This window comes from Ahaetulla prasina, chromosome 4 (genome assembly GCF_028640845.1).
Source record: "Ahaetulla prasina isolate Xishuangbanna chromosome 4, ASM2864084v1, whole genome shotgun sequence".
In the NCBI taxonomy this organism is placed as follows: domain Eukaryota; kingdom Metazoa; phylum Chordata; class Lepidosauria; order Squamata; family Colubridae; genus Ahaetulla; species Ahaetulla prasina.
In genome coordinates, this window is record NC_080542.1 from 39,121,047 (window position 1) to 39,138,931 (window position 17,885).

The window sequence follows — 17,885 nt, forward strand, 5'->3', positions numbered from 1 at the left end:
AGTAACCACTTCACTTAACAGTGGAGTAGTTGATTCCAATTATGGTTGCTAAATGAAGCCTACTTGTAAAATTTGGCTATGTATTTATTCTTTTATGTCATTTCACACAATAGTTTACAAGATATGGGAAAGATTATTAAAACCATGTTAAATACTGTAGTACATCTAGCATATTATAGTAGGCATATGTAAGTAGTCCTTGACTACACCATTTGTTTAGAAACAACAAAGTTTGAAGTTATAACAGCGTTGAAAGAATGTTATTTATGACTGGTCCTTGCACTTACAAACTCACAATATCTCCATGATCATATGATCAAAATCTGGATGCCAGGCAATGATTTACGATAGCTGCAGGATACCAGAGTCTTGTAATTGTCATTTGTGATTTCCTCAGCTGGCTTCTGACAAGTAAAGTCAAGGGGAGAAGTCAAATATACTCCCCTGTGAGTTGAATCACAGCTGCAGTGATTCAACTCACTTAAAATTGCCTTGGCAACAGAAATTCTGGTCCAGGTGTGCTTGTAAGCGGAAAACTATATGTAACTTAATTTTATTTGTTTATTTAGTATAGGGCATCATTACATTAGCCATGAGACTACAATGCTAATGCAGAACAGTAGTTTGGCTGCCTGTTTACTATCTGTTAGGTACACGTGGGCTTCCCAAGGTGTACCACAAGAGCACAAGTTAGCTTCGCATCAGAAAGAAAGATGGCCAGCTTTTCCTGCAGCGTCATCCAAAGGTTTCTCCCTCCACCAAAGCCGCCTCTCAAATGGGTGTTCCAACTGAAAAAGTTCCATGCCAGCTGGATTCTAACTGCCACATGAAGCCCTGGCTCGCCTTCTCCCCAAAGTGGTACCTATTTATCTACTCGCACAGAACATGCTTTCGAACTGCTAGGTGGGCAGAAACTGAGGTGAGTCACAGAGCTCACCCTGCAACATAGTGTTAGGGCTCGAACCACTGCAGCAGAGACCATCTCCAGCATCATTATTTAGCCACTACAACCCCTATAGCTTGATCATAAAATGTGAATGAAATTGCTTGCCAGCTTATAAATATTTCAACTGATATATTCATTGGGAAGCTAATTCATGGTAGATTTGCCCTTATCTCTGTCTGGGTGTGAAAAAGGTTCTTAATCGTAGGCTACGATCAGTGGGTAGATTTATATATATTAAGGTATAAACTTGATTGAATTCACAGTAGGCAGCATATAGTGCAAACTATTCAGATACAAACAAAAGAGGAAAGAATCTGATGAGAGGATGATTTGTGATTGTTCAAGCCCACACTGTTGCCATTTCATGATCATGCCTACAACATGTTTCCCAAATGAGTATATCAGATATGTTCAAAACAATCTGAGGGCTATAGTTGTTTTCACAGGAAAAAAAAGGAAGTCAAAAAATGAGATATACATACATACATACATACATATAAATACACACGTGTATGTGTGTATTATTACTATATTTACATTGTTACAGAGGGAGATAACTGTATGATATTTAATACAGTACAGGGACAAAGTGTCCTCACATTTGACACACTACATTAGTAGCACTTCCTAAAAGTACATCAGACAATTCAGAGGAAGTGAGGGTTCAAAAGGGAAATTTGGAATCTTAGATTTATTATAAAGCAGCCAATGCCATGTGTGTTGCCTGTTTGTGGAGGAAGGTCTCTGAGCAGTGAAACAACAGTTCAAAAGCAGTTTCCTCAAATCCTTTAACTCAGTGAGGGTTCTTAATAATGGATCTGGGTGTGTAATGTTGATAAGGCTGGTCTTCATAGCTTCCTAATCTTTCCTTTGTGAATGTTATCTGTTGTTTCTTTGGGTTCACATCTTCTAATCAACAGGAACTTAGAAGTTAATTCAGAAAATAAAACACAGCAATTCAAGCACACAGCTAACTTTCATGAATCTGCAACCTTTGGCATCTCTCTTTGTGCTCTACTGTTGAGGGATAGCCCTCTCTGGGCCTGAACTTTTTACCACATAAATATAATCAAAATAAAGGAGATATATTTGAATATAAAGCTATTGCTTGATAGCTTAGCTTTAAGACCGTCCGTATAATTGTTGGACTGCACAATATGCCATTGCATGTATCAAAAGGAATACAGGACATTTTTGAAAAACAAACGGGTTTCCCTAGCCTTGTTTATTTTGGTGTTGGCTGAAATCAACTTGATGATTGTTTCAATTTACTACTGTTTATACTTTCCCCCTCCTTTGGAGAATAGTTATTATTCCTCTTATTTTTTTAGATTATAATGTAATTAGATTATAATTTTAAATTATGTTTTAAAATATTTTATAATGTATATTTCCTGCCCTTAGCAACTTTCTGTTACTATTGTTGCGTTAGCTTCTGCTTTCCAAAAACCAGATTTCTGAATGCTGTGTGCAACAATGCAAAGAAAATATTGTGTAATGTATATTTTCTGCCTTTAGCATGGGGAAATGTTTGAAGGGGGAATTGTTTTTGTTTTTCAAAAATACCAATTTCCAATATTGTTTGCAACAATGCCAAAGAAACATTGTCAAGAATATGCCATCTTGTGGTTGAAAAGCACAGGTGACCAAGTCATTGGCTGGATGACATCATTAAAGAAAACTTTATAGAAAAATAATGTTTAGAAAAATAATGTCCATATAAACAAAACTCTGAGAAGGTAGAAATATCAGTTTCCTTAAGCAAATTGCTCACACAAGATCTGGGACAATACAGTATGCATAGGATTTATACACAGGATTAGGCTATAATACATTTAAGGTTAGCGTAATCTATACACTGGATTTAATGAATAAATCATAGCTTATTTTAGGATAGGACACCACCATTTGAAACAATTTGAAACAATTTCTGATTTGCCTATTACAGGGAGCCCTTGATTTATGGCTACAACAGGTACTGGAAAATTTGTCATTAAGCAGTGTGATTAAGAGAGGTACCCCATGACCAAAACCAATTTTCCAACCTTTTTTGCTGTAACGTTAAGCATCACATGACTGTGACTTCTGTCTTTCATTGCCAACTTCCATATTAACTTTGCTTGTCAAAAGCCAGTAAGGAAGATCACAAATGGCAATCACATGACTATGGGACACTGTGACTGTCTGTTGTAAATGTACAACATTTACCAAGTGCCCAAATAACAATCCCTACCATGGGGATGCTGAAGCAATGGCAAGTGCAAGGACAAGTCATAAGTCACCTTTTTCCAAGTTGAATGGTTGCTCAACAAATGGTAAATTGAGGAGTGCCAGTATAAATGTATTATACTGATTTATTCCTGATTTGTTTCAACCCATGTCCAAGTCTCTAATAAAATCCACAGAGACATAGGGCTTTTAAAAAAGAAAGAAAAACAAACCAATATCTCCTTTACCATACCTCATTCCGTTGATTTTTAGTTTTTGGCTTTTTCAATAAGATATAAAACTGAATTTATATATGAATATAGTTGGGAAAGGATTTTGATAGACGAATTGGCAAACCCAAAGAAGAATGAGATAATCTAGGGATTGTTTATTGCAGAAAAGAGGGTAGTGGGATAACAGATGGGAGGGATGTTTGAAACTCATTCAATAAATTATATTAAAATCAATTCTCAAACATTAATCATACCAATAATAGATTATTAAAAGCTGTATAACACTTCAAAAAGCCTTTCTAGTTGTATAGAAGTTATAGAATTTTATAATAATTCTATAAAACACATTTCTCTTTTCCATGTTATAGCTGGAAAAACTGATGGTAAAGATCGTTCATGACTCCTCCAGTTATGAAACAATTTAATATGACAGAGCAGGTAGAACCCAAAATGTTTGCATGTGTTACCTGGCTCTTATTAAAGCCTATATAAGGTTTCATTAAGAAACAAAACTCAGTCAGGATGGGGTTATGCAGATGGACTATGCCTGTCTCTCAGGATTCTTTTTAATATTAAGGAATATATACAGAACTGCAATTTGTTTAACCACAAACTATTACATAAACAGCAATAAATTGGTTTTGCTGATCACATTAAGCCAGAAACTAAGCCCTTCTGATCACAATGGTTGGAAACAAATGACATTTTCCTATGCAAATGTGATAGGACCCTGCCACAGAAAAAAAACAGCTCATTATAATCCTTATAAAAATGCAACAATTATCATTATTATTTATCATTTGTTATGCCTCTGCAATACGCAGCTGTAGTGAAGCACCAAGTGTATTCTAAGTTCATATAGAGAGCATCAATTAAGGCATAGCAGCCTCCCTGTAATTGGTGACATAGCAATTATACTGTGTTTAGTCCATGGCTTCTTAATTTGGGCTTTGAAAGTAACCTACTTGAGTTCCTGAAAGTTGTAGTTTGCTTAACTGGTAGACCAGTGTTTTTCAACATTAGCAACTTTAGAATGTATGAACTTCAACTACCAGATATCTTAAAGTTTTCAAGATTGAAAAAACATTGTTATATAGATCAATGTTTCTCAACCTCAGCAACTTGAAGTCTACTGTAATGGCTATTAGAATAACCTTGAGACACAGGAAGAAGAGCTGGAGTCTTGATTATGACCTGATAAAATCTGAGTCTAAATCAGAAATGCAGTTATAAAAGATTTTGGTTTCCTGGTCTCGACTACCTTGCAGGGCTGACGACACCTTTTAAATTGCTGATAATGTGTAGTCATATATATATACATATACTTGGATCAATGACCTGATTTCAGAATAGGGTAGCTTCCTAAGCAATATCCAGCATGAACTGAATGATAAATACGTTCCTGTATATTTTTTCAGTCCTCAGAATTTCATAGCAGGCATGCCAACCTGGAAAACATTTCTCCAGAAGTAAAAATAATAATAACAGCCTTTGTTTGAGCTTGACATCTACTGTCCACCATGCAAGGTTTTTTACAACATTATGAAAGTGGTTTCTCAGAATAAGAGTTTTTTTCAATTTCGAAGTCTAGCCCTGGGGCTTCTTCCTGGTCTCCCATGCAAATACTATACAAATGAAACTCTACTTGGGCCATCAGCTGAGGGCCATAGCAAGCTTGAAATTCAGACTTCAGGCAACAAAAACTCTGCAGGCTTTCCTTTGTGCCTCCAGGCTGCTTGAGTTTTCTTTAATTTCCTATATAAATAAACTGAAAACTTATGTGCTTCAAAGTACCAGCATCTTCCTTTTTTAAAAAAGGAAGTTTCCAAGAAAGTGGAAGTTTAAAAAAATAATAATTTTTTTTACAAGAATGTCTTTCAGTGTCACATAACATCCATACTTTTGGAAAATAATTTGGTTGGTTGCAGTGCAGTAGACATACCCATTTAGCAATGGCAAAAAAACTGGAGAGCAATGGTAGTATTGTGTCACCAGTTTGCCCCCTCCCTAGCCCTTTTCTCATTTTGTTACTGTTACTTCCTGCCGCTACTTTACAAATAGGCAACCATCCCCTGGAAGTTGTTTTCCAAATACAAAGATAACATGATGTCAATATTCCAGTGTAGCTACTGCCCCAGTAAGGTTGATTTTACTCAAAAGTTGAAAACCTGTGGTACATGGATCATGTTACATTTATTCTAAATTAGTTAGTTGGCTGTTGGTTTCTTGACTGATTTTAAGGTGCTGGTTTTAGCTTTTACAGCTTTAACATCTTAGAAGAATAGACTGAATGGGGCGAAGAGATCTGCAATGGAAGCTCTGATCTCTGTGGTAATTGTGAACACGGTTAAGCTTTACCTAATCGTGATCATAGGTCCATGCCTTCCCAGGCAGTTTCCAGGTATGACATCATTACTCTTTTTTAAAAAAAAAACCTCAATGTAATTGTATTTCTATATTTTATTAAACTCGTAAACCACCCTGTAAAGCCAGCATACCTTAGAAGGCTAGGGAAAAATCTTTTAAGTAAATCATGAACCAATAAGTAATATTTTGTAAAACAAAACAATAACTCTCCTTGATTATGGTTATTGCCATTATCCATTGATGTATGCCATAACTACTGCTATATACAAACATCTTTGCCAAATAATCCCCAATTCAACCTTGCTTAAAGCCTATTTTCAGTGGATGCTTTTCACTGTGACTAGAATTGTTACTTAGATGGTACGATTTACAAATATTTGATGTGGATGGTTGGCAGTGGCTGAAAGAATACACAGAGGGATCTGTGTATTACATGTTCGTATACAAAAGCAAAATGCAAGTTTTCACAGGTAACTTTAGCTATTCTGCAACTAAAGGCAGAACCATGCAACTTTTTTGGGGGGTAAAAGCAATCCTATCTCACCACAGCTTCATCATTCTAACTTACAGTATTATTTTCCTTAACAATATATAGTGAGCATTATTACCACAACTAGTAAATATCTTTTATTTTTTTACTCTAAAAGGTGGGTTTATTTTAAACCATTTTTCATCCAAGAAAAATCTTTTCTCAAAGCATCAAAACAGGTTCTTAGTTTCGCCCGTTCAATTGTAATCCCAAGGACAGATGCTTGATGTGATTTTGCTAGGATCTTCTGCTTCCTGAGCCTCTGCTTTCTGCTCTGTTTTGTTTTGGGCTACCACAGCAGGCACAGAACTGACTTCTTCTGTCGCTTCTAAGCAGGCTTCTGAGCCTTTTTCATTTTTTGCAGAGTCTGTTCTGGTCAGTGTAGAATCTTTCTCTGCTTCCGAAGAGAAAGTGTTGTCTATGAAAATGTCCTCTCTGCTTTCTGATGAAAGGATCTTGTTTGTACCTTCTGACTGTGCCCTTGGAAGACTGTGGCCCAGAGAAGTGTGTCCAGCCAAACACTGCTGCACGCTCTGAGTTGTTTCCCCAGAGTTTGCTGGTATCTCTGTTTCTGCTTCCCATGGACAAATCTCTCTCTTACTGAATGTCTCTGACTGTTTGGCTTCTTGAAGGGAAGTCTCCATATTTTCTGTACCATAAATCGTCTTTGAAGGAGTTCTAGTTACCATGAGGGCTGCAGCATTTAAATCGGACTGTAGGGAATTGCTACTTTTCTCCAGAGCTTCTGGTGTTTCAAGAGAGCTTCTTGAATCTGTTTTCACATTCTCGTTGGAAGCCTTCCTTGAGGTCCCCTTCTCCAGTGGAGCTTCAGTAACTTCCCAGGGACATACTTCAGCTTTCATAGTAGCTCCAGCTTCCTGCATTTCCCAAAATTCTGTTTTTAGGCTTTTAGTATTGTCAGGTTTGATGGACAAGTCTAAACTTTTACTGCTGGGTGTTAAGGAGACTATGTCAATATTTTTCTGGGAAGAAATTGAAGCTTGCTGACTATGTGACTTGAATATTTTAGCTGACATATCTATCCAGACTTTTTTTAAGCTTGGACTTGTCAGCAAGTTGCGTTTTGAAACTTCACTGATATCTTGTCTTACTATTGTATTACTGCTAGATGTAGGTTCTGTTTCCATGAGGTATAGTTCAGTCTTGCCACTGGATTCCTCTTCCTCAACTTCCCAAGGACATATCTCTGCTCTTCCAGCATTCTCTAATTTCGTTGAACCATTTTTGGGCAATGTTGGGCTTTGGCTGCTGATTTGTGCCATGCTCTCCCAAGGACAAATAGATTCTTGTGGACTGCTTACTTCCTCTTGTCTCTTTATCTGCCTTATTAAAGGTTTTGTATCTGCTTTATAATTGGAAATCTGGTCTGACTCCTTTCTAAAGGTACTTTCATCTGGTGGTCCTTCAGTCTTAGCATCTGTCTGAAGCTCTTGGAAATCCCACGGACAAATGTCTACTTTTACACTCTCAACACTTCCAGTATTTTTAAAGCTAACTTGCAATAGACTTTGGCTGTTTTTTCTAATTGGTTCATCAGTGATCATACTTCCTGAGGAAAAAAAAGATCCTTGATTACTTTTTGATGTCTTTATTTTTTTAAATGCTGCTTGTCTCCAAGTTTTATTGGAACTCGGACTTTTAAGTGCACTGCCTTCCTTTTCTTTGCAAAGCACAGTTGAGATTTGCTTTTTTGTTTTTAATGAGCGCATGGCTTCAGTCCATGGAGATATTTTCACCTCTTCTGAGGTTTCCCATGGACAAACATCTGTCTTTAGGCCTTTAATACTATCAGATTTCTTTAAGCCACTATTGTACGGAGCCAGTCTTTGGTCACCAGATCTTGGTGAAAGTTGCTGAAGCTCTCTGCTGTCCCAGGGACAGACATCTTCCTGTGAATTGCTCAGATTTGCAGTTGCTTTGGACAAACTCACTGGAGAAGTACTTTTGCAGCTCTCATCTGCATTGGAAGCATTTTCTTTGGTTACTTCCCAAGGACAGACTTCTGCCTTTAAGTTTTCTGTGCTATCAAAGTTCTTTGAAGGGGTTTTGGAAGATATGCTAGGATCAACATTGTCCCATGGGCAGACAGCTTCCTGGAGATTGCTTACCTTTTGTAGCGTTTGATAAGGACTTGTTTCTTTCTGTAAAATAATCTTAGGACTATCCACACTTTCCCAAGGACATACTTCTGTCAATACATTCTCTGCACTGCCAGATCTGGGGGAGCTTAAGCCTTTAACATTTGACTCAGATGACAATTCATCAGTATTCAGGATTTCACAAAGGTTACTTGTCTCTTGTGAGCCACGTGCCTTTTCTAGAGACTTAGATTCAGTGGCTACAGTCTTTTTGATTGCTCTTTCTGTATCCTGATTGGAAGGACCCAACATTTCCCAGGGGCAGATTTCTGCTTTATTAGCCGTTTCAGTGCCTTCAGCTTCCCAAGGGCAAACTGTTGTCTTTCTGTTTTCCAGGCTTTCTGAATTCTCTGAAATGAGTTTGGAAAGACTGATGGTCTTAGATTTAGACTTGATCAATAAATCTTCACTAACTATGTTCTCCCATGGACAAATAGATTCCCTATTCTGATTGTTTCCTTTCACAAGTGCTTCTTCTCTAGTTCCTTTTTTCTCATCTCTAGAAATGGCAGTTACATTCCCTTTAAGCTCTCTTTCTGATTTTGAGGGATCATTATTTTCCCAGGGACTTACTTCTACTTTGATTTTTGGCTCACTGATTTCCCAGGGACAAATTTCAGCCTTCTTGTCTGTTTTTGAAACCAACGACAAGAGATCAGAAGTTTTATTCTCTCTGTTTTGATCCTCTGGTCCCTCTCTGGGACACATAGATCCCCATTGGCTCTTGGTCTTTTCCAATCTGTTAAGGGAGATCTCCTTAGCACCTCTGGAAACTGTTGCTGGTAAGTTGCTCACTCTATCCTCAATATCTTCATTCATCTCCCAAGGGCATAACTCAAGGTTTCTATTTAAATTATTTTTCTGTGAGCTAGGAGAAGCTTCTTCTTCCTCATCCCAAGGGCAGATAGTTGCTTGTTTGCTGATCGGCATTGCCCTGTGATATTCAGGACTCCTAGAGGGTACTTCTTGTCTTGATGATCCTTCAGCAGGGATTAAAGCTGTTTCTGCCAATTTGGGCTTTCCACTGATGTCTTTCTCATTTTTGGCTTCGCTGCTCTCACTGTTCTTTCTGGAACTTATGCTTCCCTTTAACTTTGAACGGTTGAATGCTTTTATGGCCATACCTAAGCTTTTTATGGAGCTTTTGGGAATGAGGGTTTGTGATTGTTTCTCAGGAGAGCTGTTTTGATTATCTGAATCACTCACCTCTAGGTCTTTCGTGCTTGGAATGGGCATTTCCATAACCTCCCAAGGGCAAACTTCTGCAGCAATGGAGGCTAGCCTAGTTAATTCCACTGGAGAAGAAGATGGCATTTTATCTTGTCCTTGCATAGTTTTTTCCATTTCAGGTTTTAATGAAGAACCCTCTTCTGTTTCTGTTAGATATATGTTGACTGGCACTGGAATATTTGGGGGTTCTTTTTTAGGAGACTGAGCAGGATGTTGCTTTTGTTCGTAAGTATCCCACTGAACTACACATCTTTCAAGGTTGTGAATCAAACTTTGCTGCCTAATGGGTGGTTCAGGTGGTATCTTCTTAATGGTGTGGGGTCTTCTCTCAGGCAAATCAGAAATGTTGATACTGATGCTCCTGATGGGAGCGGGTGTTACATCCTTCTTATCTCTGCTTTCTAATGATGTTGATGTGTCTGTCTCAGCTTCCCATGGACATATAACGGTTTTGTCTTCGGGAAAATGTCTCTCAATTCCTTTTGCTGTGTTCTCTCTCTCCAGCTGTTTCACCTCAATTTCTGAGACTACATTACTGAATTCAGTGTGTCTGGACTTCTCACTTTCTGGCATGGTATCTTCCACTACTGCACTTATGTCTTTCTCCTGAGCAAGTTTATGGGTATTTTCTAAATTAGCTGTTCTAGTTAACAGTGAGGCATTTTCTTTTTCACTGCTGGCAACGCTAAGAGATTTCTGCAGAGTGCAATACTTGGGATGCAGAGATTTCTTATCTGCCAACAAATTGTGAGCACTGGCTGATTTGTATACCAGAGTGGCTGAATAAACAGAGTCATTGACAGATTTCTCTGAGGCTTTATTGGCTAGCTTTTTCATCATAAGTGAGTCCAACAGAGGAGCTTCCTTGCAACTATCTTGTCTGGTTAGTTCACTGTTTGCCTTAACATCTCTCTGATGGTCATAAGTACTATGGGATTTCTTCAGTGAAATCCCACTTTGCGCTTGGAAGGCCACCTTGTGCTTGGGAGATAAGTCCTCCTTCAGTTTCATGCTCAGATTTCTGGAGTCTGTGCATCTTTGCTTATAGGAGGCAGAATAACTTTGTCTTCTTCCACTGATAGACCCATCTTTTTCCTTCTTGCTGTGCTGTCGGGACATAGATTCAGGTAACTCGGTGATACGTCTCATCAAAGTGTGGCCTAAGCCCCTCTTTGAACTTCTCTTCTTCAGAAGGTGAGGGTTGTTGGCCGTCATCTTCTTGGTCTTGTGAAATTCTAGCTGTGTATAAAGCTTTTTCAATTCATCCTACATATTATGTGCAAGGAGAGGAGAAAATACAGTAAAGGGTAGGGGAGCAAGATAACAGAAGAAAAATAAAACAGCTTTTCAGTCAAAAGCATAATAATGATGAATTATGTCCCCTGGATGGAATGGCAACCTGACTGGGTTTACTAAAGTATTTTCTTTTTAAATTGCTTTATCTGTATTCTTAGGATGGCTCTTTATTCCAGGTTTAAGTGAAATATTCCTGCCATGAATCCATTCCATACTGCTGCTTCTACATGGCCTTTTTCTAGCTGGAGAGTCGTGGTTGAGAAAAAAATGATTAGTGGGACAGATGTCTCATGTAATGGAGCAACTTTGTTCAAGAATCTGATATAATTGTGCATAATTTCTAATGGAACAGGGATCGCAATCAGCCTCTATATTGGTCCTTCTTGATCTCTCTTCTGTCTTTGGATGATACCTTTCTAGCCTGACTTAGATGGTTGGAAGTGGAGACATTTTTCTTTGATGATTCTCCTTCCTCTAATTGGTGTACGTCTATGGGGTGAAGCTATGCAGCTTCATCTCAGTCCCTATATCTATTTATCTTCTACATGAAGTTGCAGGGTAGATCAAAAGTTGGCATGGGATTAAGTGTCCAGAATGAGGATAATACTCAGGTACGCATGTCTGCCTTGGACTGCTCAAATCATGCTACTGAGATCTTTCCTGGTGCCTGGGTAGGAAAGCCTGGATAGGAAGGACCAAGTTCCAGTTCAAACCTAGTAAGACTATGTGGTTGTGGGTTTTAGTTTCTTCCCCCAGATCTGGACAGTTTTCATTTGGTAACTTTTGGATTGGCTTATATCCCCCTAGACTGAGTTGGTACACTCAGCTTCTGCTCAACAAGCAGGTGGCAGTTTTGGCAAGAGGGCCTTTGCACAACGCCAACTTGCAATGGCAATTGTCATTCCTAGTCTGGGAGATTATCTCATGTCTTAATCATTTCCCTCTTGGGCTATTGTAATGAATTGCACAAATGGCCGTCTTGAAAGGCATTTTGAAACTATAGGTGGTATGACCACATACTATCACTTTGTGGGCTGCACTAGTTTCTAGTAGTGCAATCTAGGTGCAATGTAAATGCTGGTTATCACCCATAAACCCTACATAGAAAGAGGCCAGGATATTTGGAGGATGCCTGTTTCCAAGTTTCTATCCATTCCACCAGATCCCGCAGGGTCAGTGTGTATCTTATTCCTTCTTTGTTGTGGTGCTTGCCTTGTGGAACAACCTCCCCACTACATTTTGGACAGCCCTAACCCAGGGGTGAAATGTAACATTTGTTACTACCGGTTCTGTGAGTGGGGCTTGGTGGTGGTGGTGGTCGTGGGTAATGTGACTGGATGGGCGTGGCCAACTTTTTTTTTTTTAACTTTTAAAAGCATTTTTTCTACAACCTCTTCGGCTGAAGAGGTTGTAAAAAAAAAGTTTTTAAAGGGTTCTGACAATCCTAGCTGAGCCGCGCGATCATCAGAGGCTTTTTTTTTACTTTTAAAAGCATTTTTTTCAGCCAAAGAAAAAATGCTTTTAAAAGTAAAAAAAAAAACACACCTCTGATGATCACATGGCTCAACTGGGTATGGGTGGGGGGGTGGCAGGGATTTTTGCTACTGGTTCTCCGAACCACCTGCTGCTATTGCTACCAGTTTGGGCGATCCGGTCTGAACAGAGAGCATTTTGCTCCTGCCCTATCCCCATTGACCTTTTGGAAGAATATGTTTTTCTCTTGTTTTCATATGTATGTTCTCATTTTAGGCTTGTAGCCACCCACAGTTAGTTAAATTGGGATGATACATTGATTGTTTGATCAATAGATGGGTGACAATTTGCAGAATTACAAAATGCAAAACTGAGAAGCTGCTTAGCTGATTTGGGGGTGGGCTAATGGAGAAATTGAGTTCTGGCAGTTTGTAGCTCACATCAGCAACAGCATTCAAACTGTATGTGATTCAGAGCAGGAATTAGCCCTGAAAGAAAGGGTTAAATGCTCATTCTCTGCCCCAGGAAATGAAATAGTTTACATCAGTTTACCAAGAATTCAACCTTTTCCCCTTCCCGTCTCCCCATTCTTCATCACTTCTGCTTCCTCAAGGAGAAACAAGAAGCTCAGTCTTATTGGACCTTTTGCAACTAGCATTTATTTGGGGTAGTGAAGGATGCCCCCTTTTTTTATGCTGCTGATTTTCTTCAGGAGAAAGACTACAAAAGGGAACTCTTACTCTGCACTGTTTCTGGCATAGCTAGCGTCAAAAGAAGGTCCTGAGTGTTCCACCCACCCGAATGTCATCGGGGTCAAGGCTGTGCTCACTCCATGCCGAGGTAATGCTGCTGTTCAAGAAGGATCCTGAATGCCTAATATCCAATTCATCCTCATACATCTCAGCAGCAATTTCTTCCCTCAAGGGTGAGCCTGCATACAGGAACTGTTTGGAAGAACATGAAACATCAAATGTTGAGTTTCTTCAGGGAAAGATAATGCAAAATATTAATTTGAGATCTCTATGATGCACAGTGATGTAAAGCTGAAGCCAATTTCTGCTGCTTCATGTTTGATGCAATGCTATAAGTTCACACAAAATGCAAAGCCACAAAACATGATCTATAAGTTAACAGTAACAGAGTTGGGAAGGACCTCGGAGGTCATCTAGTCCAACCCCCTGCTCACGCAGGAGATCTGTACTAGGAATTCAAACCACCGAACTGCCAACCTTTCTGATCGACAGGCTCAGTGTCTTAGCCACCGAGCCACCTAGTCAGGGTAACAAAGTTACAATGGTTGGTTTCATACATGAAGCTCAAGAAACTATATTATAGATCAGCATATTTGTGTGAATCCTGTCTATAAGAGTCTGAAACTCCTCAAGCATTGGGCTTTTTGGCCATGTTGGTTGGGAATAAAATTGTTGAATTCCAGGTTGAGGTAATTTGAGGTATGTGTTTGTTCAGTTTCTTATCTTCTTAAAATCTTTGGTACTCATTTTGGCTGGAAATACCAAAGACAGTCATTAAGTGAATTTTGCCCCAGTTTTTTACTTTTTTTGACACAGTTAAGTGGATGACTGCAGGTGTTAAATTAGTAACACAGGTTACTAAGTGATGTTATATTATATTAAGTGATTCTGGCTTCCCCATTGACTTTGCTTGTTAGAAGTTCACAAATATTGATCATGTAACCCCAGGAGACTGCAACTGTCATAAATATAGTCAGTTGCCAAACATCCAAATTTTGATCACATGACAATGGGGGTAATAATAAAAATCTACCTCAAATTATTTCTGGCCAAGTTATATGATCTAACAGGATGGATATATTCCAGGTTTCTTTCTAGAAGCAACATTATCAGATGGGACTTGGGAGGCGTAAATGCCTTCTCTGTACTTTGGAATGATTTCCCCCTGAAATCCCCCTGAAATTAGTTGGTCCCAATCTTATTGCTCTGTAGAATGTCTTTAAAACCTTGGCTTTCTCCCAGAATGGCCAGGATGATAGATGAGATGACAGTTCTTGGAAGTAATTCAGACAAGAAGCATTGACCTTGCACACTAACACTGCTTTTATCATAAAGTTATAGTAATAGAATTTTGAAAGCCTGAAATACAGGTAATCCTTGAGTTACGACCACAATTGAACTCAAAATTATTGTTGCTAAAATTTTATTCTATGTTTGGTTTATGTATAACAATACCTTGTGATTGACCCGGGAAGCCGGGGAAGGAGGGGAAGGGGTTTTTTTGGGAGGGAGGGGGGGAAAAAGGGGTGAAAATGTCTTTGTTTTTTTTTAAACTTTTTCAATAAAAAAAAATTATTGTTGCTAAGCAGGGCAGTTGTTAAGTGAGTTTTGCCCCATTTTCCCATGATCAATCCCATAAATATTACTTGAGCTCATCTTAAGGAGGTAGAGCATGCATTAGTGGTCCCTTGATTGTACACTGTAGGTGTGTTGAATTTTGCTTTGTTTTTGTTTATATTATTGGAGGGAGATTGGTTCACGATTGGGAGCTCAAAGAATTCTTCAAAATAAATAAATAACAACACCCATTCCCCACCTCATACACACGTAAAACTTTGGACAGCAAATATGCCATACATTCTTACATCTTTTAGATTTTTGTTCTGAAAACTACATTCCCTAAATTAAAACAAAGACATAGTAGAAAACAGAATATGAACAGAACAGTGTTATAAAATTTTAAACCTGATTTCTGATTCAACTTTGGGGGATGGAAGAGAGAATAGAAGCTTTTTGCTTACTTTTTGTAAAGATTCATCCTACCTTTGGGATGAAAATAAGTGCAAGTGTCATTGTGGTAGTGACATGAGTATGGATGAAAAACAGTAGTAGCGTCCAGTCAGGGTGCAAGGAAGGAACCATTAAAAATCTGAAGAGAGAAATAGAGAAGATGGCATGGTAAGATGCATTAGAGATAGAAAATGGTTGGAAGAATTAATGATGTAGTACATGTATTCCTTGTAACAATGATGGCAGAATAATTTGAAAGGGGAAAAAGGTAAAAAGCAGGCAAAATTATCACCCTTAATTCTAGTGCTTGTTTTGATACAATTTAATATTCAGACTTCAGAGATCAGACACAAACAACAAAAGCGGCTCTGGGACTTAGGTCAAGATGTTCCTTTGTGTTCCTCCACTGAGCGTAGGAATTTCCCCTGCTTTCCCCTGGGGAAGTCTGATATAGACTATCAGTCTGATATAGAGTTTGACTTCATAGGTTTCCTCCCACCTACAGTGTCCAGGCTGGCATATCTCTCAGTTTCCAGTGGGGCCTCCTTTCTTTCAAGTTTTAATTCCACCACGTTAGATAAGCGCTTCACATGCAGGATTGTTACAATCTTTACAATGCCTCCCCTTGGCAAACGTGCTAAAAGCTCACCCAATTTGACAACAGGCATTTAAAAAAAAAAAAGTTTCTCTATTTGTTGCTCTTTAAAAATCGGCTTAGCCAACTTAAAAACTGAAGGAATTGAAACTGAACATTTTGAATAAATGGTAATTTTGAGCAAGCAAAGCACATTGCGATTTTGATAATACCTTTTCTAAAGGATGATGGAAGAAGGGACAGTAGCTAGGAAGAGCATTTTTAAAAAGTTAAAATACTTAAAACATATCACAGTCCTAAAATATAAATATGTTAACATTTGATTTACTAGTTATCTGGTGTTCTATTATTCCTTCTCAGTATGAATGTACCTTCCTTTCTTCTGTAAATAAAATTGTTCTCATTTAGATTGTTTTCAGATTTCTTTCCTTGCTATCAAAAGTAAAAGCATGAAGTAGATGCTATTATTCATTTAGATCATGCTTTTATGAAGTTTATAAAAATCCAAACATGTTACAAATGATCATTGAATATATCTTTGCTGAATCTTTACTTTTTTTAAATAAGGAAATGGAATTGGAACTATTTATTTTTAATATTTTTGTTTTGTTTCCCTAGTTGGGTCATGAAATATCTGCAAGAAAACAACCAACAAAACACAGGTTCCATTTTAGAGTGATTTAGCACTTTGGATTCAAATGTACTATGTTGCTTTGGAGAATCTGTCTTCAAGTATTTAAAGCAATTATATCTTTTCCCCTTTAACCCAGCTGCCAACAGATATTCTAGGCACAAGTGAAGTTGTCAAAGCACCTTTTTACAATTCAGTCCAAAGTACTATATTGCCCTCCTCAGCTTTATCACTATCTTTTGTGCAATATACAGTCATAAAATCTGTAATCGAATTATTATACTAAAAGGGTTATTATAATTTTGACATTGCCAATCTCTTCATTACTGGCTGTTAGAAGTGTTTTTCTCACATTCATCAACACTTTCAAATAGCAATAGCACTTAGACTTATATACCGCTTTACAGTGCTTTACAGCTGTCTCTAAGTGAGATTTGAACTGCCAAATTGCAGGCAGCCGTAAGTCAGCAGAAACAGCCTGCAGTATTATTGCACTCTAACCACTGCACCACCATGGCTCAATATCTTTAAATATTTTTTATTAATTCCATAACAATAATGTTATAAATTAGGAAACGGAAAAGTTCCTGGCCTGTTATTTTCCAAATAATTGATACAAAATACATATATTGGATTTCTATTAGGGCTTTGCCTGCTTCAAATTATCCAAACTGGTGAAGCTTAGGATAGGGCTTTTGCCTGACCCCAATAAAAGAATTGACTACTTTAATGATTCATCTCGTTTAAGTAGTCCCCTCTACGTATGTGAAGTGACTGCTTTAAAGAAGTGTTGTGTTCATGCTCCAAAATGATCTTAAGCACTCCTTTCAATATTTTTTTCAGATGAAATCCTCCTCTTTAGTTATAATGAAATAAATACAATTATTATAAAGGAAGGCAAGATTTTTCCTCTTTGGAAAAGAGGATAATAAGATTTTAAGAGCTACTTTAGCCCACAGTATAGGTAATTCTTCTAACTATGCCAAGAGCAGAGAATCCTGGCATTCAAGGCAAATTCTACTTTTCATTTCTTCTTGTAAACCATTAAAACATGTTGCTTTTAATGCTGTCAAATTCTGTTTCAGAGCTTGTATCATTAGGACAGAGATAGTAAAAATAGATAATTATTTTCACTCTAACTAGAAACAAACAAGGTAGTATACAAAATGTGTGTGTCTATATGTGAACTGCAGAACTACTGAATTATTAACTCACTTCGCAAAGATGCAAAACACATAATTATAAAATAAATATAACTTATGCGTACAGATTTTATTTTATACCTCATTTCTAATTAAGTTTTTACCTCTTTTCAAATCTAGTTTAATAATTCAGTAGTTTAATCTTAAATATTTCTAGCATCCTTTTGGTTGTATTTTATTGCTCCATTTCATTCTTTCCCTTACGCATTTCCATGTGAGCTTTGTAACAGTAAATTATTGTGGTGAGTACTCAG

The 17,885-nt window shown here is 37.8% G+C and overlaps 1 protein-coding gene across 1 annotated transcript in view; it reads right to left on the minus strand.

Moving 5' to 3' along the window:
* Positions 1-2,665: 2,665 nt before the first annotated feature.
* GPR179 (G protein-coupled receptor 179) overlaps positions 2,666-17,885 on the minus strand; it is a 47,301-nt gene continuing 32,081 nt past the window's right edge. Inside the window, exons 9-11 of the mRNA XM_058183603.1 lie at positions 15,237-15,342; positions 13,239-13,385; positions 2,666-10,938 (exon numbers count right to left, since the gene is read on the minus strand). Coding sequence (XP_058039586.1) covers positions 6,481-10,938; positions 13,239-13,385; positions 15,237-15,342 — 4,711 coding nt within the window. The 3' untranslated portion in view covers positions 2,666-6,480. The remainder of the gene's footprint in view (positions 10,939-13,238; positions 13,386-15,236; positions 15,343-17,885) is intronic.